This window comes from Diceros bicornis, chromosome 22 (genome assembly GCF_020826845.1).
Source record: "Diceros bicornis minor isolate mBicDic1 chromosome 22, mDicBic1.mat.cur, whole genome shotgun sequence".
Taxonomy (NCBI): domain Eukaryota; kingdom Metazoa; phylum Chordata; class Mammalia; order Perissodactyla; family Rhinocerotidae; genus Diceros; species Diceros bicornis.
The window spans coordinates 35991770-36016464 of NC_080761.1; the positions used below are offsets into that span (position 1 = coordinate 35991770).

The 24695-nt window shown below is 36.8% G+C and overlaps 1 protein-coding gene across 1 annotated transcript in view; it reads left to right on the top strand.

The window, feature by feature from the left end:
* Positions 1-21178, top strand: part of LURAP1L (leucine rich adaptor protein 1 like) — a 44844-nt gene extending 23666 nt beyond the window's left edge. Inside the window, exon 2 of the mRNA XM_058565794.1 lies at positions 20433-21178. Coding sequence (XP_058421777.1) covers positions 20433-20807 — 375 coding nt within the window. The 3' untranslated portion in view covers positions 20808-21178. The remainder of the gene's footprint in view (positions 1-20432) is intronic.
* The last annotated feature ends 3517 nt before the right edge of the window (positions 21179-24695 follow it).

Below are 24695 nucleotides of genomic sequence, written 5' to 3' on the forward strand. Positions count from 1 at the left end.
GATGCAATGAACATGATTGTTCTTCGAGATCCTGTAATCAATTCTTTTGGATATATACCCAGAAGTGAGATTGCTGGGTCATATGGTAATTCTATTTTTAATTTTTTTAAGGAAGCTCCATACTGTTTTCCATTGCGGTGGCACTATTTTACATTCCTACCAATATCACACAACAGTTCCCATTTCTCTACATCCTCATCAACAGTTGTTATGTTGTGCTTCTTTCAAATAGTGGCCATCCTAACAAGCATGAGGTGATATTTCATTGTGGTTTTGATTAACATTTCCCTGAGGATTAGTGACGTGGGGCATCTTTTCATATGCTTATTTGCCATTTGTATATTTTCTTTGGAAAAATGTCTACTCAAGTTCTTTATCCATTTTAAATCCCATTATTTGCTTTTTTGTTGTTAAGTTGGAAGAGTTCTTTATGTACTCTGGATATTACCCCTTTTCAGATATATGGTTTGCAAGTATTTGCTCCCATTCCATAGGTTTCCTTTTCATTCTGTTGATTGTTTCCTTTGCTGTGCAGAAGTTTTAAAGTTCGATGTAGTCCCAATCGTCTATTTTCTGCTTTTGTTGCCTGAGCTTTTGGTGTCATAGCCAAAAAAAACATTGCCAAATCCAATGTCATGAAGCTTTTCCCGTAGATTTTCTTCTAGGAGTTTTATACTTTCAGGTCTTACATTTAAGTCTTTCATCCATTTTGAGTGAATTTTTGTATACAGTGTAAGGTAAGAGTCCAGCTTCATTCTTTTGCATGCACATATCCAGTTTTTCCAACACCATTTGTTGAAGAGCCTATCCTTTTTGCCTTGTGTAGCCTTGGCACCCTTGTCAAAGATAATTTGACCATATATTTAAAGGTTTATTTCTGGGCTCTCTATTTTGTTCCATTTGACTATATGTTTGTCTTTATGCCAGTACTATACTATTTTGATTACTGTAGCTTTGTAATATGTTTTGAAATCAGAAAAAGTGAGGCCTTCAGCTTCATTTTTCTTTCCCAAGATTGTTTTGGCTATTTTGGGTCCTTTGAGATTACATATGAATTTTAAAATGTTTTTTTCTATTTCTGCAAAAAATAACATTGGGATTTTGTTAGGGATTGCACTGAATCTTTAGATCGCTTAGGGTAGTATGGACATTTTAACACTACTAAGTCTTTCAATCCATAAACACAGAATATCTTTCCATTTATTTGTTTCCTCTTTATTTTAGTTTTCAGTGTACAAGTCTTTCACCTCCTTGGTTAAGTTTATTCCTAAGTATTTTATTCTTTTTGATGCTATTATAAATGGAATTGTTTTCTTAATTTCCTTTTCAGATTGTTCACTGTTATTGTATAGAAATGCAACTTGTTTTTGCATGTTGATTTTATATATTGCAACTTTGCTGAATTTGTTTATTAGTTCTAACAGTTCTTTTGTGGAATATTTCAGGTTTTCTACCCAAAATTATGTCATAAGTTTATGTCATCTGTGATCAGAGAGGTTTCTTCCTTTCCAATTTAGATGCTTTTTATTTCTTTTTCTTTTCTAATTGCTCTGGCCAGTACTTCCAGTACTATGTTGAATAGAAGTGGCAAGAGAAGGCATCCTTGTCTTATTCATGATCTTAACAGGAAAGCTTTCAGCTTTTCACCATTGAGTATGATGTTAGCTGTGGGCTTTTCATCTATAGCCTTTATTATATTGAAGTAATTTCCTTCTATTCCTAGTTTGTGTTTTTCTCATGAAAGGGTGTTGAATTTTGTCAATTGCTTTTCCTGCCTCAATTGAGTGTTTTTTGTTCTTCAATCTATTAATGTAGTATATTTAATTGATTTTCCTATGTTGAATCATCCTTGCATTCCAGGAATAAATCCTACTTGGTCATGGTGTATAATCCTTTTAATTTATTTTTGAATTCTATCTGCCAGTATTTTGTTGAGGATTTTTGCATCAGTATTAATCAGCGCTATTGATCTATAGTTTTCTTTTATTATAGTAACTTTGATTTTGGTATTAGAATAATGCTGCCTCATAAAATGACTTTGGAAGTGTCTCCTCCTCTTCATATTTTTGCAAGAGTTTGAGAAAGATTGGTGTTAATTCCTCTTTAAATGTTTGGTAGACTCCTCTAGTGAAGCCATTTGGTCCTGGGCTTTTCTTTAAGTTTTTTGATTACTGATTCAATCTCCCTACTAGTTATTGGTGTAAGGGGGGAAAAAGTTTTCCTTGACCCTCTTAGGTTCCCTGGCTGTGTTTGAAGATTAAACTGAGAAAGACATATTAACAGAAGAAAAGCAAACAATTTATTTAATCTAAGTTTTACATGACACAGAAGCCTACATAAAGAAATGAAGACCTTAAGCAATGGTTAAAACTGATTATTTTTATGTTAGGTTTGATGAAGAGTAGATGGCTATGGAGAAGTATGATAGGTCATTGGGGGAAACTTAACAAGGCCTGTTTGTTCAGATTCTTTTCAGCATCCTCATGTCTTTGGAGATAAGCATGCCTCTCTCCTCTGGGGCTAGGGAGGGCACCTGTCATGTGAGACTTTTATGACCTGTTTTAGGAGAACAGAGGGGGAAGGTGGCCAGAGGGACCTTCCTGCTTCTGCTGTCTTCTCAAACTCCTTCAGCTTAAAATATTCAATATACTAAGGTGCCATATTTGGGGGTAGCCTGTCCTGAGTGTCATCATAGGTCTGTTTACGTTTTTTATGATTCAGTCTTGGTAGGTGTTATGTTTCTAGAAATTTATCCATTTCACCTAGGTTATCCAATTTGTGGGCATATATAATTGTTCATAGTAGTCTCTTATAATCCTTTTTATTTCTGTGGCATCAGCTTTAATGTCTCCTCTTTCATTTGTGATTTTTGTTATTTGTCTTCTCTCTTTTTTTCTTAGTCTAATTAAGGGTTTGTCATTTTGTTGATCTTTTTAAAAAACAAACCCTTAATTTCACTGATTTTTCTTCCTATTGTTTTTCTATTCTCTATTTTGTTTATTTCTGTTCTAATCTTCTTTTATTTCCTTCTTTCTGCTAATTTTGGATTTAGTTTGCTCTTTTTCTAGTTCCTTAAGATGTAAAGGTAGGTTGTTGATTTGAGATTTTTTTCCCCTAATGTAGGTGTTTACCACTGTAAATTAGTTAGCTAAATTTTATTGAGCACCATTGGGCCAGGCTCTATGCTACATATATACATTATTTCATGCAGCTCCTCCAGCCATACTAATAAGGTAATCTAGTAGGTAATGTATACCATTTTATGGATTAGAACATTGGTGTAGAGAAAATATTAAGTAACATGTCCAACTGAGCAAAATCCAAGAGGTAATTAGTGGAAGAATTGCATTTTATCCCTGGTCTTTCAAGATCAAAACCCATGTTCTTTCTAGGGTATCGATCTGTCTGGGATATCATTTGCCTACACTGTTTGCATTTGGAACTTCATAAGGATATAGCAAAGAAGTGCCCAAACAATACTGAATCAAAAAGGAAAAAAACAAAACAAAATAAAACAACAACAAAAAACTACTGTTCCTTAATTGATATGGAGAAGACACTTAGGTAAAGTGGTATGATCTATATGTGAGCAAGAATCTGTTAAGATCATCTGAATGTCTGGTATCTTTGTAATTTTCACAATGGAAAAGAAATAGTGTTTGGATGGTAGTCTCTCTTGACAAGTTCACATAGAAACTGATACTTCTTATTTTAATTTTGATTAGGGATAAAGTTAATTGTGATATTTAAGGTGTAAAAGCAACTGAAAATATTTACAGTTTTTACATAATGATAAGGATCAAATTCTTATCTTGGTACAAAAATATTTTCCCAGTGAGCTGCATAAGCTGAAAATGCGATCGCCTAATTATAGTAATCATATTGCAATTTCACATCACGTTTAATCCAAGAACATCTAACCACTTCACAAGCTTATAACTAATTGAGTCTAGCTGCATCTCTCTGAAGTAACATCAGAATATTATTTTGAAGGTGGTTAAGTATATTAAAGATGACTAAAGGTGTTAAGAAACTTGCTCATAATGAAGTGAATTAGGAGTCTCTGAAAGTATAGTCATCCCTCGGTATTCGCGAGGGACTGGTTCCAGGACCCTCAGAAGCCAAAATCCACAGATGCTTAAGTCCCTTATGTAAAATGGTGTAGTATTTCCATATAACCTACACACATCCCTTTGTATACTTTAAACCATCTCTAGATTACTTATAATGTCTAATACAATGCAAATACCATGTAAATAGTTGTTATACTGTATTGTTTAGGGAATAATGACAAGAAAAAAAAGTCTGCACATGTTTATTACCGATGCAACCATTGTAGGCCTTTCAATCTGAGGGTGGTTGAATCCAGAGTTGCGGAACCCATGGATACACAAGACAGACTGTGTTTCTTAGGAATTTGTATCCTTGTTCCCTAGAATAGAGCACCAGGACATTTTCTTTTTTTTCTAAAAGGAAACAAAGGATTCTCAAATCATCATTCATTTTGGGAAATTTTGCTAATTAACTTCGTTAAATTGCTATAAGGATATAATTTAAAAAGAAAATTCTTGCTTTAAGAACATTTTTAAATGCACTCATTTAAAACATAAAGTATGTTTAACAGTTAAGCTAGGAAAAATTAATGTTACTGCATTTGAAAGGCATGTAACAAACTTCCTTTATGTCCATTTAAAAAAAAAAAGGCATTCTAAACACAGACTTCAGAGAAACTTAAGTATGTCCCCAAAATGGGAGAATAAGTCAAAACCCAAGAGGAAGAACATATTTGTCATGAGAATTTTAAGAACAGTAAGATTGGATTTACGGGGAGGAAATGGGAGATCAGAATAAGAATTTGGAGTCAAGACCTCTGGGCCTTTCTATGTCATATACTTGAAAAGCACTTCACCCTCATCTTTGCTTCTGATTGAAAAAAGGAAGACAGCCTTGCTTCACGTATACAAATGGACTCGTTTTGAATTCTCAGACTGATTCCTCCTAAAAGTGAATCTATCCCTTTTGATTCAGGAGCATGAAACAGTAGGTTACTTACAGTTTAGCAAAATTAGTCCTGGAATTGTTAGCACCCATTCCAGAAAGAGATATACATGATAAAGTTGGCCTGGTGTCAATCTAAACTATAGTCCTTATCTAACTTCCCTTCACAGCAAAATTATTTTTTCTTTAATATTCTTTGTTATTGCAATTAGTACCTTTTTGCCCATGCTAAAGAACAGGTCTGAGATGCTAATGAAACTCCCATAAGCTCTTTTGAGGGCAGCTCAAAGTCAGTAACCCACAGCATAGCAGTGAGGTAATACTCTGATCAAGAGCTTCTGTTTAAGACAATGTGGTGAGCTTTTCTATGGAGTGGACTGTCACAGCATTTCTCAGAGTAATCCTTCCTCAACACTCCAGAGTTTCCATGCTATGCCTCTAAATTACCTTTCCACTTTCACCTTCCACCACATTCTAGATCCTTGGCCTTTCTGGTTGGCTTGCCTCTTCCTGAGCCTGAAATAAACTTTTACATCCCTAGACCTTTACCTATTTTCCTTATTCCACCATCAAATTATAATATCCTTGGGATAGACCACCCACATCCATCTCTCTCTATCCAAATCCATCTTATTCTTCATTATTCAGCTGACATATGTTTTCTTTTTGCAGAGAAAATTAATCCGTACTTATTCTCTTCTACATTGACACACATATATGGACCTGTTTTTCCCTCTCTCATCCATTTCCTCTTTTAACATGTTTATTGATTTGCCATGCACTAATAATCCTAGTTAGGAAGTAGGATTGATGGATAGGATAGACCCACTGCACTAGAGGAATTCATGCTTACCACTTCTTTGTCATTTGTCTTTGTATTCAATTGTCACCAATATGTTTGTTTCTCTCATACCTTGAAAAACTCTCTATCTTGAAAAATCCTGGTGTTCATGTGTAAACTCTTTCTACCAATGCAGTCATCTCTCAGAATCAAACTCTGAGATAATTCCAGCATGCTCTATTGGACTCCTGGAGGAACCTGCACCTTTCTTTGCAAACTGTACACAGATCATACATTGTTAATGTGCTATATCAGAGAATCAAGACATTTTAGGGCTGGAAGGAATTTTAAAAATGATCTCTAATACTCTTATCTAATAGACTGAAAAACAGAGGCATGGGATGATCAGGTAACTTATTACAAGTCACAAGTTATGTTACTAATGGAACTGAGACTAGAATAAAAGTTTTAGGTGTCCTTGCTATTCTCACTAAACTACACCATCAATAGGTAGTTGGGTCACAGGGCATCATTGGTATAAATAAATAACAAATCAGCCATCACCTCTGTTTTAAATTTTTTTTGTATATATTTCTGCTGGAAATAAATTACATCACATTCAAAGGACAGCAAACTCCCACGTATCTAGGTGAAATCATCTACATTAATTAGAGTAAAATTCTAGGAGAATACTAAATTGGAAAAATGAATATAATATTTTAGGAAATGTCATTTTAATCACTGTAACTAATTTCATTTAAAATAAATCAAACAATTTTTTAAAACCGTATCATGCAAAGGGACAGTTTCAACACTTTAATTTCTAAATTCTAAAAGACTAAAGCCTTTTAGAAGCACATAAGTTTAGTCATTGATAATCTGTGGTGCCAGAGATATCATTAAGCTATTTGTGGAAAATAAAAGGTAAACAGCTCAATAAAATTATGAGCACTGAATCATTATAATACTTGGATTATGCTGAATCACAGATAATCAGAGAGACAAATCCGTTGGACAGAAAGATCAAATCCATTCCTTCCTCATGGAATTCACCTTGGTTCACATTGAAAGGGCAAAGTTTATTTAGTCTTATTTGAAGTATTAAATTCAGGGTACAAATGTTCTCTTGTGCAATAAGGGTAACATTTTTTCTAATAAATAGGAAATAAGAAGTGATTAAATAAAGGTAAAAAGGAGTTAAAGGGACAGATACTTAACAGAAACTTTTGTCACAGCAGAGTCACATTTTTAAGTTCCTTGGCATCATCTGCATTTTCTATGCTGTTCTGGGCCCATCTGCATTTGTGCCCAGTTCTCACAAGATTTCTGTCTGTGGCTCTGTTATTTGATTCTATCGAAGCACATTTACAAAAAAAAAAAAAATAAAACAGTCGAAAACATGACTCATACAAATTTCACACAAGCATATGCTAAAGATTTATTTAGCTCTTTAGTGAGGTGAACTGTCAGGGTGGAAAAGGTGGATAAAGGAAGAAATAGAGGAGCAGAGGTCACGTAGTCCATTAGGAAAGGTATGCTGAGTTAAACTCACCAGGGAGTGTCTTGTTTTGTTTTGTTTTGTTTTAAATGCCTGTAAGACTTGGACCCTGGCAACTCAATGTCTAAATCCAGCTGGCCTGTTTTTGTAAATGCTTTTACTGGAGCACAGGCAGGCCCCGTCGTTTACCATGGCTGCTGTGTCTGCTGTCTAGTAGTCTTCACCTAAGACAATTCCCCAGGGGCCCTTGCAGAGACCTCCAAGTATAGTTGGGTGTAAAAGGTATTTTAAATGTTTTCCCCCTGAATTTAGGGTCCTATCTTGGGAAGGCAGAATTAAAAGGGTTAAAGTATTATGAGAGTAGATTTAGTTATTTGATTAAAAAATTATCCTGTGTGCCTGGAAACAATGAATGGTTATAGTTTGGAGTAAGAATGCAGCACAATTTTAAGTAACCCTTTTTTTTTTGTAATCAAGGACATGCCAAAGTCAGCACAAAGCACAGAAAATTATCAGGTTAGATAGGAAATCTCTGCTATCTGGGCAGATTACAAAGAAGAATAACCTTTTACTATCTCTTGTTAAGAGCAAACTAAATTCTTCTATACCAATTTTTCATTCCAACAAAAGGAAAAAAAACTAGTTCTAGCTTTACATTAATATATTTAGCAGTAATTTATTCATAAGCTCCTTTAAAAATTTATCTCCTAATAAATCCTTTAAAACTGAGTAAATTTTACTAACATTTTTACACATTTTATTGCTTTTTTTCAGTCATTCTTTGTAGATATTATAATTCAAAGCAAATAAAGTTTCTTTTTTTTTTTTGTATATTTACTCAGTTTTCAATATCAAGTCAGTTCTATCCTTCACTATTTTCTTTCACATTCTGGAACAAACAATTTTGACTGAGAGCAAAAACATTCTCCTCTTTGATAAACAAAAACACATTTTAGTTACAGTTCTTTGCCATGATCATTCCTAGTCTAGTCTCAACCACCCATATAAGCCATAATTTTTAATCAAATTTACTAATCTTTCAGAGAGAAACTGGAGAGACAGTAATCATTGTTTGTCATACACAAGCATTTTGGCAGACCAGCAAAGCTTACACAACTATAAGATCTCCATAGCCAAATACATACTTTTCACAACTTTGTAGATGGCAAAATTAATATGTTCATTAAAATGACCCAAAGATATAGCAGCTTTATTACTATTAAAAAAAAGATGTCCATAAAATTGATGACCAGTGTTTCAATATTCTATCTTCCTTAAAAATTATAGATTTTCATTTATTAACTTGATTTAATATGTCTAAGTGCTAAAATTAATAATATATCCCCATAGAAAATTAAATAATGCTTTGGTGGCCTCTTAGGCTATGCTTCAGCATATCACTGAAGAGACATTCAAACTATTTACATACCTTGAAGCTCACTAATTTTCCTTGGCAGTCTACTGATATATTTATCAAAGGCATTCATTTATATTACAGTGTTTCTGATTTATAGCATTTCCTTTTGATTTTTTCTTCAATTTTTCATCTCTCTGCTTACGTTACCCACCTGTTCTTGCATGTTGCCCATTTTTTCATTAGATTCCTTAGCATACTAATCATAGTTATTTTAAATCCCCAGTCTAATAATTCTAAAACCTGTGCTATATCTCAGTTTGGTTCTGATGCTTGCTTTGTTTCTTCAGACTTTGTCATTGCTCTTGAGCACACCTTGTAATGCTTTGTTGAAAGCTGGATATGATGTAAAAGGAACTGGGATAGATAGGACTTTGGTGTGAGGTTTTCTATTTATCTCACTAGGACTTAGATTGTGTTTTCTGTTTGCTCTAGCTATAGGTGTCAGAGACTAAAAGTTCCCCTAGAATCCTTGTTTTTGTCTGTTCTGTTGTCTTTGGGCTTTCCTAGAGACTCCTTAAATAGAGTCTGAGGCCTGTAGTACTTTTAGCTATAATCCCCTGTTATTACACAGGAGCCCTTTTGACGTGGTGGTAAGGAATATGGAAGGAGAAGCATTCAATTGTCCGTGATTAGGTCTCAGTCTTTTACTGAGCCTGAGTTGGGTATTTCCCTTCCCCCAGGTTGGTTAGGCTTTGGTAAAATCCCAGGCAGTCAGGCTCTGGTAAAATAGTTTCCCTTGAGGGCAGGCCTTGTTAAGGAGAACAGAGAGCTCTGGGTGAATTTCAGAATGGTTACTTTTCCTCTCTTGCCAGAAGCACAGGAGATAGTGAAAACCTGGTGGGGCTCCTGGAAGTAAAACTCATGCAAGTGTGGGGGTCCCCTTGAAACTGGACCCTCTTGGAGTTTTTAACTCTCAAGCTAGTCCACACTGAACCTCCAGCAATTCATCAATTACAGTTTAAAGTGTTCCTACTGCTATTGGCTCCAGCCGGGGCCTTCTGCTTCTGGGCTTCTGTTCTTGGCAAGCTGTGATTCTCTGTATCTACCTGTTTGTCTCCCAGGGGCAGCTGTTTGCCCTATAACCTCAACTTTCTGATGAATCTGAGATGTTGATTTTCCATTTGCTCAGCTTTTTTCTTGTTGTGAAGATGAAGTGATAACTTCCAAGCTCTTTACATGTCAAAATGGAACTATAATGAGAATGATAATTAGCTTTATCACAGATTTGTTGTGATAATGACATTAAGTGTATTAGATAAATGAATATTTAAGGCATGACACATAGGAAGCATTTTGATAAATGGCAGATACATTTATTAATATTCCTAAAGCTGTTTTTTAAAAAAAATGAGAAAATAAATCACTAGACAAGAAAGTCAGTGTATTATCTGTGATTGTCAGAATATGGCAGGTGTTTCTCCTTGGCCACTCTTGAGGGTGTGAGATCACTGCTTCAACTAGTGTCATCTGGAGAGTCCCACCCAATGTTTCCCAAATGAAAAGATTTAGTTAATGTTTAGGCATCATATGAAAAATGAAACAAAACTGATCTTCAGCATCATAAGGTGAAACTTTTTAAATATTACCAAATTACCAACATTTGGTAAAAATGAATGATTGCAACAAATGCCAGTGTCTCAGTTACATTTCCTATGGAAAAGGACCATTCTACAGAAGTCCCTTTCTAAAGAAAATAGCTTAACATTTTTGTTAAAAAACAAAATCTGGCTCATAGGAGGCACTCAAAAAATGCAACTTTTGTCCCTATCCTAATCTCCTCCCCACTTTCCCCTACTGAGGCCAAATTAAAGTGAATTCTTCAAATTAAAGGAAGAATTCTGAAAAACAAGATTATAATTTAGTAAATTTGTCAATATTGAAAATTCAATGATGTCAGTATAATCTTAGTGTACTCTAAACTCTTAAAATTATATCTGAATGTTATTATCTAAGTTTAGTTTATTATCTTATCATTGTATACCCTACTTTTTATGACTCTCAAATTATAGGGAGTATTATTTATAAGTGACCTCCATTGAAAGCATCTTCTGTTACTAAATACCAGAAATATCATCTATCATTTCTCCTTCAGGGTAATAAACCACCTTTGTTTAGGAGGAAGAAAGGTTGTCCTATGGGAGATGCTGATGGCCCGTTCAATGAAGACTTTGACTTCCCTTGAATATTTTTGTCTCCATCAATAAATCCTTAACTACTTACCCTACTTTCTACTTTTTTTAAACTATTCAACAGTGTATCAGTAGAGTAGCATTCCATACACACAATGGTTCAGCATCCATCACCCAACATTATTCACAAGTAGAAAGATCTCTAGGCCCTTGCTACTCAAAGTGTGGTCCAAATACCAACAGCATTGGTGTACTGGTTATTCATGCTGCATAACAAATACTCTAAAACTTAGCAAGGTGAACAACAAACGTGTTATCTCACAATTTCTGTGACTCAGAAGTCTGGGCACAGATTAACTGAGTGCCTCTGGCTCGGGGTCTCTTCGCAAGTCTGCAATCAACATATCAGTTGGAGCTGGTCACCTCAAGGCTCGATTCAGGGAGGATCTGCTTCCAAACTCACTCATGTAGCCAGTAGCAGTTGGCAGGCCTAGCTCCTTGCTAGTTGTAGTCCCGAGATATCAGTTCCTTATCATGTAGATCTCACAATAGGACAGTTCACAGCCTGGCAGATGGCTCTCCTCTGAGCGAGTAACAGAGTGCACCCAAGAAAGAAACCAGTCTTTTTGTAACCTTCTCTCAGAAGTGACATCCCGTCATTTCTGCCATATTCCGTTCCTCAGAAACAAGTCAACAGGCCCAGGGCAGGGAACTACACAAGGATGTAGGTACCAGGAGAGAGGGGGTTATTGGGAGATATTTTAGAGGCTGCCTACCTCTATTGCCATCAGCTGGGAATTTGTTAGAAATGTAGGATCACAGAACTGGTGAAGAGAATCTGAATTTTAACAAGATTCCAAGGTGATCGGTATGCATATTAAAGGTTGAGAAGCACTGCTCTAGGGAGCAAGGCCTATGCACTTGATTGTGTGGCAGAGGCTACTTCCTCGCTTCATTTTACTCACTAGTTTATGTTACTTTCTAAGTGCAAAGCTCAGTTTTCCTTGCAACTCAGTTCTCCCCTGCTCAAAAAACAGGACAAACAGAATTACTGAAGTACAACTGGGCTGCAGATAGCAGATTAGAAATAGGAGTGGGGATTAAGGGAGAAAAGGGGGCATAAGGACTGTGACAAACAGACCTAATACCAACATCAAGAAGTTACTGACAGAGGGGATTAAGCATTTGGGTGGGGAGGGGTGTCTGGAACCATATGAAAAAAGGACTACAGTCCTATTCTTCAACAGCCCTAAGTGCATTGCTGAATAACTCTGCATCAGAAAGGCTCTGTTTATAATGGTGGCCCCTTCCTACTTGATTCTGCTTGGTTCTACTTGGTTCTGTTGACCTAGACAGAGAAGTGTGCAGCATATTTTAGAAATATATCCATCAAAAATTATAATATAAAAATGCAAATGCCTAAGTAAGTGAGTTTCAGCTATCTCAATTATTCTCTTCCTATTTCATGTCACAATGATGCTTAAAGAATAATCCATATTCAATATTTGAAATCTTTCCATAAAAAACGCTAATAATTTTGGTATAAATATATTACATTTCCCTCAAATTCTACTTAGTGGAAGAGATAAAATTACACAGCTTTTAATCCTGTATAGAAAAATAAATGCCCTAAGGGGGGAAATGAAAGTCTCTGATCTACTTATTACCAAATGCAGTAGATTAGGCAAGGCCTTTATTCTGTACCTTCAATGGTATAATGGAGCCAACTCCTACTGGAGTGTGTGAGCTGTTTGTTAAATTTTCAGGAGTTTTATGAACTAGTTTTTAATTACAGTCATTATTAACACTTAAAGTATGTATATAAACCTACAAATTAATAAGTTATCTGAAAAACAAAGGTAATAAATACTCAACTCATCACTTTGTAATTATTTTACTATTAATTATTTTCTTGAGGTTATTTAAAACATTTATTATATCTACAGGGTGAAAATACTACATAATGCTATGCTACAGGGCATCTCTTACCAACTCTATGTTTAGTGACATCACATTGCTAGCTTAATTTGGCCATGATAGGCATATTTACAGCACACAAATTGGAAAACACTATGAATCAGAACTTGACTTTTATTTTGTTGATTGTCTTGAGACAGTGATGGGGAAAATGTTAATACTTCAGATTAAATTTAAAAGTGTGTCATGTCCTTAGGTATTACATTATCAATAGCACAAGAAAAATTGGGAAATATTCTTCACATATGCAGAAACTATTATCCAATTCAGCAAAGTTGCTCACATCACTGACAAACCAGTAAAGTTCCGACATAACTAGTCTTGAGGCACATAACTAGTGCTGAAGCTGAAACAGGTTTAATGAATACAATTTGTGCCAGGGTGAAAAATAATTTAACAGTAGATTAAATATCAGATTTAGTGAAAAAAAATTATTAAGAAAGGAGTGGACTGGGATCAATTCTATTCGTTAAATTATGGTTGAACTGCAACCACTGGTCACTGTATGTATAAGAGTTCAGCAAAAATGAACAAAAGCATTCTGAGAATCAATTAGTTATGTGGAATTTACAATAAAAGGTACTGTATATTTTAGTATTATTTGTAAAGTGTGCCATACGTGTTTTACATCAGCACAATTTCTATTACGTGTGTGTGTGTGTATGTGTGTGTGTGTGTGTAGTTTTCCTAGGGAGCCTGATGTTAAAACATTTACCAGCACACCACCCTGCATCCTCTTTCCCTCCCCGTATAAACATGGCCACTACACATCACAGAGGAGCACGTTACCATAACCTAGTCTTCCGTGTAAAAGTACTATTTTAAGTTCCAAATTAGAAAAATGCACATGCAGAAAGAACATTCATCATAAATTAGTGGAAACTCTTCTTGTCTGATCTGTGTTCTGTGTGTGAGCTTCTCTGCTACAAATGTGGGGAATCCGTGTTTTTGTTAAATCATTCCAAATGACTTTCAGCTCAGGTGATTTACAATCTCTTGCATTAGCCCAAATTGTATTTTGCATATATATATATTGAAATTACTCACGAAAACAATTTTCACTGTATTAGGATATGGAAAAAGAATTGACATCACAGGCACCTAAGTATCAACTGGACCTAGAACCTGATGGAATAAGACTGAAAAGCTCCTGTATTACTTTGGTAATCAGAGGACTCACTAGCAGAAACTGTACAGATCTCATGAGCAGGCCTGGTGGCAGGAATTTTTCTTTAAGATTTAGGGGAGTCACATATGTCCCCTTCAAATAAACCAGATGCAGCTTTCTCATTTATCAAAACCATATCAGTCAGTCAGCTGTGCTGATGACAGTGTTTTTATGTATGTAATTTAGTCCTTGGGGAAATTATTCTTCTATAAGGTTTTGGGAAAAGAGTGAACTGTTTTAGTTATTGTTCAATTCCACATATAAACACCACAAATGGAGGAAGATAAAGCTGACTGATATAAAAATGGAATAATCCTCTGTTGACCAATTAGAAACAAATTTTGTTATAAATTTTGAACTGGCTAAGAAAGTGGAGGAAAGCTTTGGCAGAACAGCACTGACTTGTAAATGGCCACAGGGCTTTCTCCTGAAGCATTCCACACCAAAAGCAGGGGGTAGGCGTGTTGTACAGTGGCTTCTCAGACTGCAAAGAGACAATAATAACCATATGGATCCTCTGAGAAAACAGAATAATAATTAATAATAATTTTAAAAATAATAAAACCTCTGGAAATGTTAAGGATGGGTAGACAGAATATCTTCTGTGATCGTTGAACTAAGGCTGTGGTGAATTTGGAGAGGGAGCAAATTTAGACGTGGGAAGGTTATGTAAAAAGAGCATGCAGATAAACTGCACCTTTACTGCAGCTCTTTAATTTAGTACATATAGATGCTTTTGAAATTTTTAGCTCAGACAGAAATTGCTGAAAAGAAGCCTTCCACCAATTACAAATCTGAAAAAATGCTGGTTGGTTTCTTCTAATTAGAAACTAGGATTAGGACGTCACATTAAAAGGCAAATCTAGTCTGTTCTCCTTTCCTCATGCACATGATTATGGACTTGCCTGTAAAGTCGTCTTTCTCCCTTCTCCTTCCTATTACAGCTTGCTGGACATCTGGGATTTAGGTCATGGATATTGTGGATTTTACAGTAGGAATGCATAACTAGGAAGTGGCTTGCTTTTATCTGATTAGTCAATTCTCATAAATAAAAGGATTAAAATCGTGAAAGAGAGCTTTACGAGAGAGATGAGTACAAGCCTGCAGGATGACAAGACAGAGTGACCAGTGTCCCTGCTGCTCTTGTGCACATTTCCATTAACATATGGACATGTTAAAGATGATCTGTAGGTTTATCTTGGAGCAGATCACAAATATGATTTTTATTTAAACCTTAATGGCAAGGGCTTAAATTACTATTACCATACAGTTTCTGATAAGGTGATTAAATTCACATAGAGCTCCAACTTCTGACTTTAGCCATGAGTTTTTACTAGCTAAATCTTTTGCTGGAGATATTGAACAGCAAAAGTGATTGTTCTGTCTCCTTTATAGCTTATATAATTTTCTCATAGCAACAGATTAGTAATCAAATGGCCACAGGAATGACAAAGAATCAGAGACTATGTCAGAATGGAAGGAAATCCTGAGATGATCTGATCTACAGAATCTTCTTATCAAAAAACATCTTAAATGAAACCTCAACAAAAGAGCAGACAGAAGTGATAGGTGGGTTCCTCAGTTGAATTAATCTTCATCTTCGTTCACAGATCGCTTCACTACCTCCACTGAGTCCTGAGGCTCAGTGGAGCCCAGAATAAAACCCTCTGATTTTTCTTCGGGTGTTTGGAAGCTGAGTCTCTATAGGCCCAGCCACTTTGTCCAAAGTCACATAGGTAGACAGAGGCAGTGGCAGGCCAGAAGACTGTACAGTGTTCCTCACACAACAGCACAAAAGAAGTCAACTTGTTTAGCAACTCCCTGATTCATTGAAAATTTGACCACATTCTCTCTTTCTTGGATTCCATTGAGCCAATTCATAATCTTTGTATTCTTTCAGCATTAAAATAATAGTATGGAAGGAAATACAGATCTGAAGTTTATTATTAAGAATATTTTCTCTTTCAAGATCCTTCATTTCAAGTTCTGCCATAGACCTAGTTCATGACTTGTTCAACAATAACACGAAATTCAGCATTCATCCAGTCTAGAGTACAAAAGACCTTTATGCTACAGTGAGACTCAAGAATGAAGATGAACTGCATTGCAATAACTATAAGGGCCGGAATGGGAGAGGGGGAAGAGGAAGGACATCCATATCTCTCTGGATCAGTCAGTGCAGACCTGTTTTTTTTTTTTTTTGGTAAATGTGCTATTTGTTTATTTGTTCCCTTTGTTTAACTCATTGCACCAAGTGTTTACAGAACACCTGTGCACACCAGTTATCACCTCAGAACAAACAGAGTAATGTTTGGAGTGTGAATCACACCTTGAAGTCACTTCCTTTCAGAGATAGTATCTCGTGATCTGCACACTGAAGCTCAGAATAACCTTGTACCAGTTACTCAGTGTTTGAATCCTGTGAATGACTAGGGATGGGATTGCATGCTGGGAAAGCTTCAAAACTGAAATGCTCTTTCCAGAAGCTGCCTCTTTCCTTCTTAAGTCACATATCACTGACCCACAGCAAAACCCAAGGGAGGGGAATTCCTGACAGATGGTCCAATCTGAAGCAGTCATTCAGTCCCTGACTAAATACCAGCCAAGCACCCACTGTGTGCCAAGCACTCATACAGGTCTTGGGCACAGAGTGGTGAACAGGACACACCACGTCCCCTGTATTCTGTGGAGCTTACATGCTCATGGGGAGACAGAAAATAAGTAAACGAATAATACGCAGAATGATTTCAACTAGTCATAAATATTACAAAGGGGAAAAAAACAACATAGAAATGTAGTGTAAAACTAGGCATGGGTATTGGAAACGTGACTGATCAGGAATGGGCTCTCCAAGGAGGGGGACACAAACTCAGACCATGAGGAGGGCCTCCCTACTCTCAATATCCTCAGAGTAAAGTCATGGGACTTTATAAGACCTCAAGTGAAAGAACCGCACCGTTTCCTGCAATGGGCAAGTCTACTCTCTTCTTAATCCATAGCCAGCCTTCATAAGAACTGACATGAATGCCAGTGAGGAAAGGCGGGGCAGCTACTGGAGACAGAAGCTACACTGGGATTTAGTTCTGTGGTGGATTGCTCATACTTTCAAGGTTCATCAGGAGCTTGGAACCACACCATGGTTCTAGGAGAACGCAGTGTCAGGCAGCCTGGAGCCCCAGGTAACGGACAGGCAGCCGTGTGAGCCGGCTGGCCCAGCACTCTCACGGTGGGAAGCTGTTTACTCTCGCACCGGGAGGACACCGAGTTAGACACAGTTAAATCTGTAATCATTATCTGCCAGATCAACATGTTCTCACTGACTTGCTTTCGTCATTTTTTTTTCCCCAACAGTGGTTCAATGGCCTGTGAATGTTTGCCTTCAGAAAACAAGGATTTTTTTATGTAAATAAAGCTTTGCATGGTCAAAGGAAGCTTTTGTTACTTCATAGTCTACTTCCCTCTTATTCGTATTGCTCAATAAAATTGAAAAATTTGTATTTGAGGCAGCCACTGTGTAGCTCAGACAAAAACTGCTGAAAAAATTTTATCCTATGCATGTTTTATCCCCCAAGTGACACAGTTGCTGGGAATGTGTATTATTATTGTCTAAGAGCTGAACTTGCACAGTTCTTAAAATTATGACTATTTCTAAAAAAAAAATAAATCAATGCTTAGGACACATCTTAAGAGAGAGAATAAATGTAAGACATGCCTTCTTTCTTTAAGGAACTTAAAGCTTAGTTGAAGAAACAGCTAAAAGACACAATAATAGGTAGCAATGTAAGAGGGTACAAAATTAAGCTATGCTGTGAGATACAAACTAAGAGGACTGTGGAGATTAAGTGGGTCAGCAGAGGAGACTGGAATCAGCAAATAGTGCTTGATGGAAGAAGTAGGACTTCAGGAAAGGGGAGGATTTGGTGAGGAAGAGAGGAAAGTATTTCAAGGGAAGGGAATAACAGGGAACACACCCAGAGCTGGGCATGGGCTGGAACATTTTCATGGGACAGGGTGGGGATGTGAACAAATGCAGCTGTGGTTCATTTGAGGAGCTGTTGGGAAATGATCACATCTATATTGCACCATGCCTACAATGGGCACAGCAAGTTTTATCAGCTACAGATGCCTAACCGAAGAATTTTATAAGACTTTGGCTCATGTTGATTTTCTAGGCTCCTCAGTGGACCTAGGCAAATTCTTGGTGATTTGTAAATTTTTGTTGTATTACTTGTAACTTAAATAGTATCTTGATGGCTTATGGGGTTTGTGGGTGAGTTTGAACATAAAGACTGCCAGAAAGCCTCCTTCCCCAACACAACATCATTGCAAGGTCATTGAGACCACACCACAAATAGAAAAGCATCTCAAGACTTACTAAGTTCGCATCCCTCTGTGAACACCTCAGAGAGAAATGATTTTCAGTTACCCTCTATGCAATTTGTTTTCAGTGCTTTTCTCAGAGAAGATAAGGAAGTCACCCAAGTCATTTTTCTTTTTTTTTGTGAGGAAGATCAGCCCTGTGCTAACATCTGTCAATCCTCCTCTTTTTTTGCTAAGGGAGACTGGCCCTGGGCTAACATCCGTGCCCATATTCCTCCACTTTAGAGGACGCTGCCACAGCATGGCTTGCCAAGCCGTGCATCAGTGCGCGCCTGGGATCCGAACCGGTGAACCCCGGGCCGCTGCAGCGGAGCACACGCACATTTAACCACTTGCACCACCAGGCCGGCCCTGTGTCATTTTATTTAATATTCTAGCAAAATTAAGGGTTTTTAAATTGTACTTTATGCTTTATACATATATACATATATTTTTTTAAACCTGTAATCTCACACCTTTGAAGTTATTCGTAGAAATTCCATCTCTCCTAATGTTTGTTCATCACATTCACTCAATCCAAAGTTCGCCTTCAGTTATGGATTAACTCCTAACCAGGAAATATTTTTACAATATGAATGCATACATTTGAAAATAATAGGCTCGTTTCTCCTCTATGGCTTGAGTCACTCATGACTGAATGCCTTTGATAATTCTAGAACCCACAAATCTGTATTAGCCCTCAACCTTAATGAGAGAATTAGCAAGGCCCAGCCTCTTGGGTTAAATACCCCAACTGAATGAACAGGAATCCATTCCAAACCATAATGAATGTGACTAGGACCTCTAGTGGCCAAACGTGTCCCTGCCTCCCAGTCCAGGCACTGGATTTTTTTTATTTTTTTTTATTTTTTTTATTTTGTTGCTGAGGAAGATTAGCCCTGAGCTAACATCTGTGCCAATCTTCCTGTATTTTGTATGTGGGTTGCCACCATACCATGGCCACCAATGAGTGGTGTAGGTCCACACTCCGGAACCAAACCCTGAAGCAGAGTGTGCTGAACTTAACCACTAGGACATGGGGCCAGCTGCCAGGCACTGGAATCTTTATAGGAGCCACATCTCTTCAATTCCAACAAGAACAGGGGCAATCATGAGAGTTCTTGCAGCCTCCCTCTCCCTACCTTCCCCAGAACCACCACACCCTTGATGTTAGCTGATGTTTCCACTAAACTGTAGGGCCTATAAAGAAATTCTGCTTTGTAGGTGTGAAGACAGATGTCTGTGAAGTAACTTAGAATTATTAGAAGGGCTACACATCTAGAAGGCACTTAAGGGAGTTCTAGAACCTTCTCAGAGTCTCATATCCCAAGTTTGATTGGGGCTGCCCTGACATATCTGAAACAAATAATCAGATCTGCAGAAAATATCTGTACACTTCATCTTGTAAAGTGGATCAGTCTATCAGCACACCTTTGGATTCAGGGACTATTGAAGCAATTTGGTTCTTCTTAAAAATAAAAGCACTATTTGGTACTATATATGTCAATATAGTCATAAAGAGTGCAGACCTTTTTTGTACTCTTCTTTTTTGTAGATTTCAGTTTCTTTAGCTGTACAATGGGGATAAAAATAATAATACCTGTGGTACAGGGTTGCTCCCATAGTGAATGTTGAACTTCTATAATGATGCCTGGCACATTATCACTCAAAAAATGGGAGCTGCTACAATGATGACAATGATGATTCCTTAATTTCTACACATTCCTCTTCTCCCCGCCTCTCAGCACCCACACATATTCCCAAGTAAACATGGATAAACTATTAATCTGGCCAGAGAGAGAATAAGTTTCTTAGCAGAGAACCTGACATTAAATGTATTTCCAGGCAGCTTGGTTAGAGTCAGGAATGCAGTGGGAGTTTTATTGTCGTTTTTGGCCTGATACCTCTAGCAGAAAGTGAGTTCTTTGATTATGACTCCTACCATTGGTTAGCAGTTTTCACAAAGATCCTGAGCTCAAGGGAATTTATATTTTATTCTGTGAATTTAAAATTATGGACTACAGAAGATAGAACCCAAGTGATTTTGGGTCTTTCAAGAATGTAGAGTAACTGGCATGTCTTCCCTTTCGCCCTCTCCTCCGTAGGTTAACCTCAGAGCCACAGACGTCAGGCTCATGCGCCAGTTGCTTGTTATCAATGAGAGCATTGAGTCCATCAAGTGGATGATTGAAGAGAAAGCCACCATTACCAGCCGAGGCAGCAGTCTCAGTGGCAGCCTGTGCAGTTTATTGGAGAGTCAGAGCACCTCCTTACGTGGCAGCTACAATAGCCTACACGATGGCAGTGATGGGCTGGATGGCATCTCCGTGGGGAGCTATCTGGACACTTTGGCAGATGATGTCCCAGGCCATCAGACCCCCTCAGACTTGGACCAACTCAGTGACAGCTCCATAATAGAAGACTCACAGGCACTGCACAAGCGTCCCAAATTGGATTCTCAATACTACTGCTTTGGCTGATGACCTGGTTTTCTGCATGGGATTGGTGTGCAATTAACTTGTATTTATCTTTCTTCTCCGCTGCTATATTTTTGGTGTGATTTTTTTTTTTTTATATGACAACCTTTTTAAAAGAAGCTTATTTTGAAACTGCTTGATGGTATTTCTGTTGCTCCTAATATTTCTCATCTGGACTGACTTATCTTTCTTTCTTACATCTCTGTTTTTATTTATTAAAATGATTTTTCTCCCTTCTTTTACATTGGCACAAACAAAGTAGGGGGAAAAGAATAAGCAATAATTCTGATTTTGCTTTTGTTTTCAGAGCAAGGGGTCAGGGATTACAAGAAAAACTTTGCTAAATCTTACAATAAACCAAAGTCTGATAACAATTTTGTTGTTTGTATTCTTAAATGATTCAAAGTTTCATCTTCCAGAAGATATGCAGGTTTATTACTGTTTGTATATTAGGTTGAACAAAATGCTTGGGACAAATTTAGGCATTATTTCTAGGCAACGACTTCCTAGTGTAAAATCAACAATACTATTAGTCACACACTTCTCATGACAATCATTTGGAAGTCTCAACTATATGCAATCTGTTCAGTTCAACTTGGTGTTCATACTGTAGATCAGCATTTTGTCATCAGTGATTCTAACTCAAACTGTAGACTAAGTTGTGAGACAATATATATGATTCTCCCAAATTTCAAAGAGTAATTGAGATTAGGTATGAAGGTGATTAGAGGTTAAGGTGTCCTAAATTTAATTGTATTTTGAGATTTTGTTGACATTTACTTGTATGCATTTTGCAATTCTGATAGGATACATAAAAACGTAGATGCATACATATGGATAGATTGATCAATAGTGGGAAGCAGAATCACTATTCATTTATGAAATCTAATATATCTTTTCATCCTGGGATGGATAAATAATCTCTTACTTTTCTGAAATGACATCTGAAAATATAACTCATGTAGTGAACAAACATTTAGTTTTGATGTAATAATATTAATCCTCCACATTTCTTTTACCTTGATGATTCCTAGTGAGTGAATCCATTGAGATTTCAAACTGTTCTTTGTAGTGATGTTTCTGCACTAAACATTTTATAATATAAATCAAAAAGTATTCCTATTTATAACAGAAAAATATCCATACTTAAGAAATGGTTTCCCCCAAATTTCCTTTGTTATTATATACCTATTAGACACTTGTCAAATGTATTGTTTGTTTCTAAGACATATATATATATCATTCAATTTCCAATTAAAATCTACAAGGTCTACATTTTACACTAGTCCTTTCTCATAAATTGCTTGACATAATCGTCATCACAACAATTTCAGGATGTGGGGATTGACTCCCTTCTATGTTTGAGGTGAGGCACATAGCAGCTAGGTAACTGGGTCAAATCCCCAGTGAGTGTCAAAGCTGGGATTTGAACTTGGGTCTGTCTTATTCCTAACAATAACATTCAGTAGCCCCTTTGGTGCCTATTGAACTTAAATAATAAAGTGTAGATGAGAAAGCAAATATAAGTCCATGACAAAAAAAGTGACCAACTATTTTCCTTCCAGTTAGTGGGACCTGCATTTTCTAATACTGAGCTTTCTGAGCCCTCCCTAAAATCCATGTCCGGAGTCAGTTCTGTGCCTATAGTGAATCATGGCATTGGCTACTTGTGGATCATTCCTCATATATTTCCACCTTTCTGCTTACTTTTACTTTCAACTCAGTAAAGACTGTTTCATTGACTATTTTGTTTGGTTTTAATCTAGAATTAAATCAAGCAATTTTTAGCACAGATTGTTTACCAGATTAAAATCCAAGAGTATGCATTATGACCTAGCAGAGAAAACATGCTTAGAACCAAGACCAATGCATTTCAAATAAAGCGTAATGAAATATGTAACCATATGTCTACAGCATTGCAAGAAGAACATCCCCAACAAGAGGGAAGTGGGCAGACAGCAGGAGTATAAGAGACATCAAGGGCAAATTCTAACTCCTTCAAAACCCAGCATTTGCCTAAAACAAGCCAGGCACATGAAAGATGATTTCTATCCTTAGCTCACAGTTTCAGATTGTAATTCAACCTGGCAAATTTCTTTTTTTACATCCTTCTTTTCCCAATCAGCTTGCCCTGCTATTTGTCCATCCCATACCCTCTATAAATTTCCCCTCTGTAGAAATGAAATGAAAAAGCCTAACAGTATAATATGAAAGAAGTGTGTGAAATAGTTTTCATTTATACATTGTATTTTAAGGGACCTGTAATGAACGTTGGCAGAATACTTGAGGAGAATTGTTTTGGCTCTATGAGTTTCCATATTTCATCTGCTCTACAGTTATGCTTTTGTGTTTTTTTTGCAAAAGATACCAAATAGAGAGTCTATGATTTACATATATGGAGTCACAACAATGTTTTGATAGTTGATTTTACTAAGAGGATGGGAATATGTAAACAACACTAATTACTAACATATTCATTAGTCTCAAGGGAATGAATGCATTTTCAACTAAAGAATCCTCATAACTAATCTCTGACCCGGAGCATTTGATATTTGATCTCTGTCAGCACCATGAGGAAATGGGGTAAAAAGTTAAAGCAAAACTGCCTTTCAAACTATTCTGACTGCACTGAGTTGCATTCTCCCAGAAAAATGGAATTTTCCTCAATTACATTAATGTCTCCATATTTATGGACTTGTCTGTCTTGTACTCAGAGGGAGATAATTGGAGGTAGAGAATTTAGACAATTTAAAACTAGTACATTTTGGGGGTTTTGCAAATAAAGGAACTCTAGATGACCAAGTTAGAAGTCTTAACTAACTTCAAAGAAATCTCAATATTTATACTACCAGTCAGCCCCAAATTGCATAGCATAAAGTCTTAAGTATTCGTCATCGCTGAGAAATGCAATGAGGATTCTTTGCTGTTGGATGGATTATAAAGGCACTTGGAGCTCCATGAATAACTTCAATCAGGCATTTGTATCTCCAACTCCATCAAAACACAATCAGCTCCATGATGCCAAAATAAATGGTTATTTTGAGGTCCTCGTCTTACTGATATCTCAGCAGCAGTGGGCACATTTTATCACTCCTTTCTTCAAAGACTGTCTTCGTTTGGCTTCCAGGACATCACTCTCCCTTGGATACCCTCATTCATCACTGCCTGCTGTTAGCATACTCTTTTGCTGGTTTCTCGTCATATTCCTGACATCCAAATACAAGAGTGCATCTCAATTATGACATCATTTTTCTTCTAAAATGGCTCCTCTGGAGATTTCATCCAGTTCCACAGCTTTAAATGTCACCTACATGCTGAGATTCCTGAAAGTATATCTCTAGCCCTAATCTCTCCCCTGAATTCCAGTCTCTCATGTCCATCTGACCCCAAAGCATCTCTACGTGATATTTGATAAGCATCTCAATCTAAACATATCCAAAACTGAAATTTTGCTTGTTCTGTAATCTTTCCCAGTTCAGTAAATGTGCCTCCACTCATCAAATGCTAAGCCTGAATCTTTGAAGTCATTCTGAATTGTTCTCTTTCTCTCACAGCACATCCAACTTGTCATGCAAATCATATGAGCTCTACCTTAGAAATGTGTCCAGAATGAGCTACAAATTCTCACCCTACCACTGGTACCACTCTAATCCAAGTCAGCATCACTTTTCCCAGGACTACTGCAATAGCCCTGTCTTGTCTCTTTGCTTCCACCCTTACCTTCTTGCAGTTAGTATTCAACATAGCAATCAGAGGAATCTTTTAAGATACGAATCAGACTTTTTCCAACCTCTGTTCTATCTCCAAGTATAATCCAAATCTTTACTGTAGACTATAAAATCCTATGCAATCTGTCACCTTTCTGCCTGTCTGACCTCATCTTATACCATT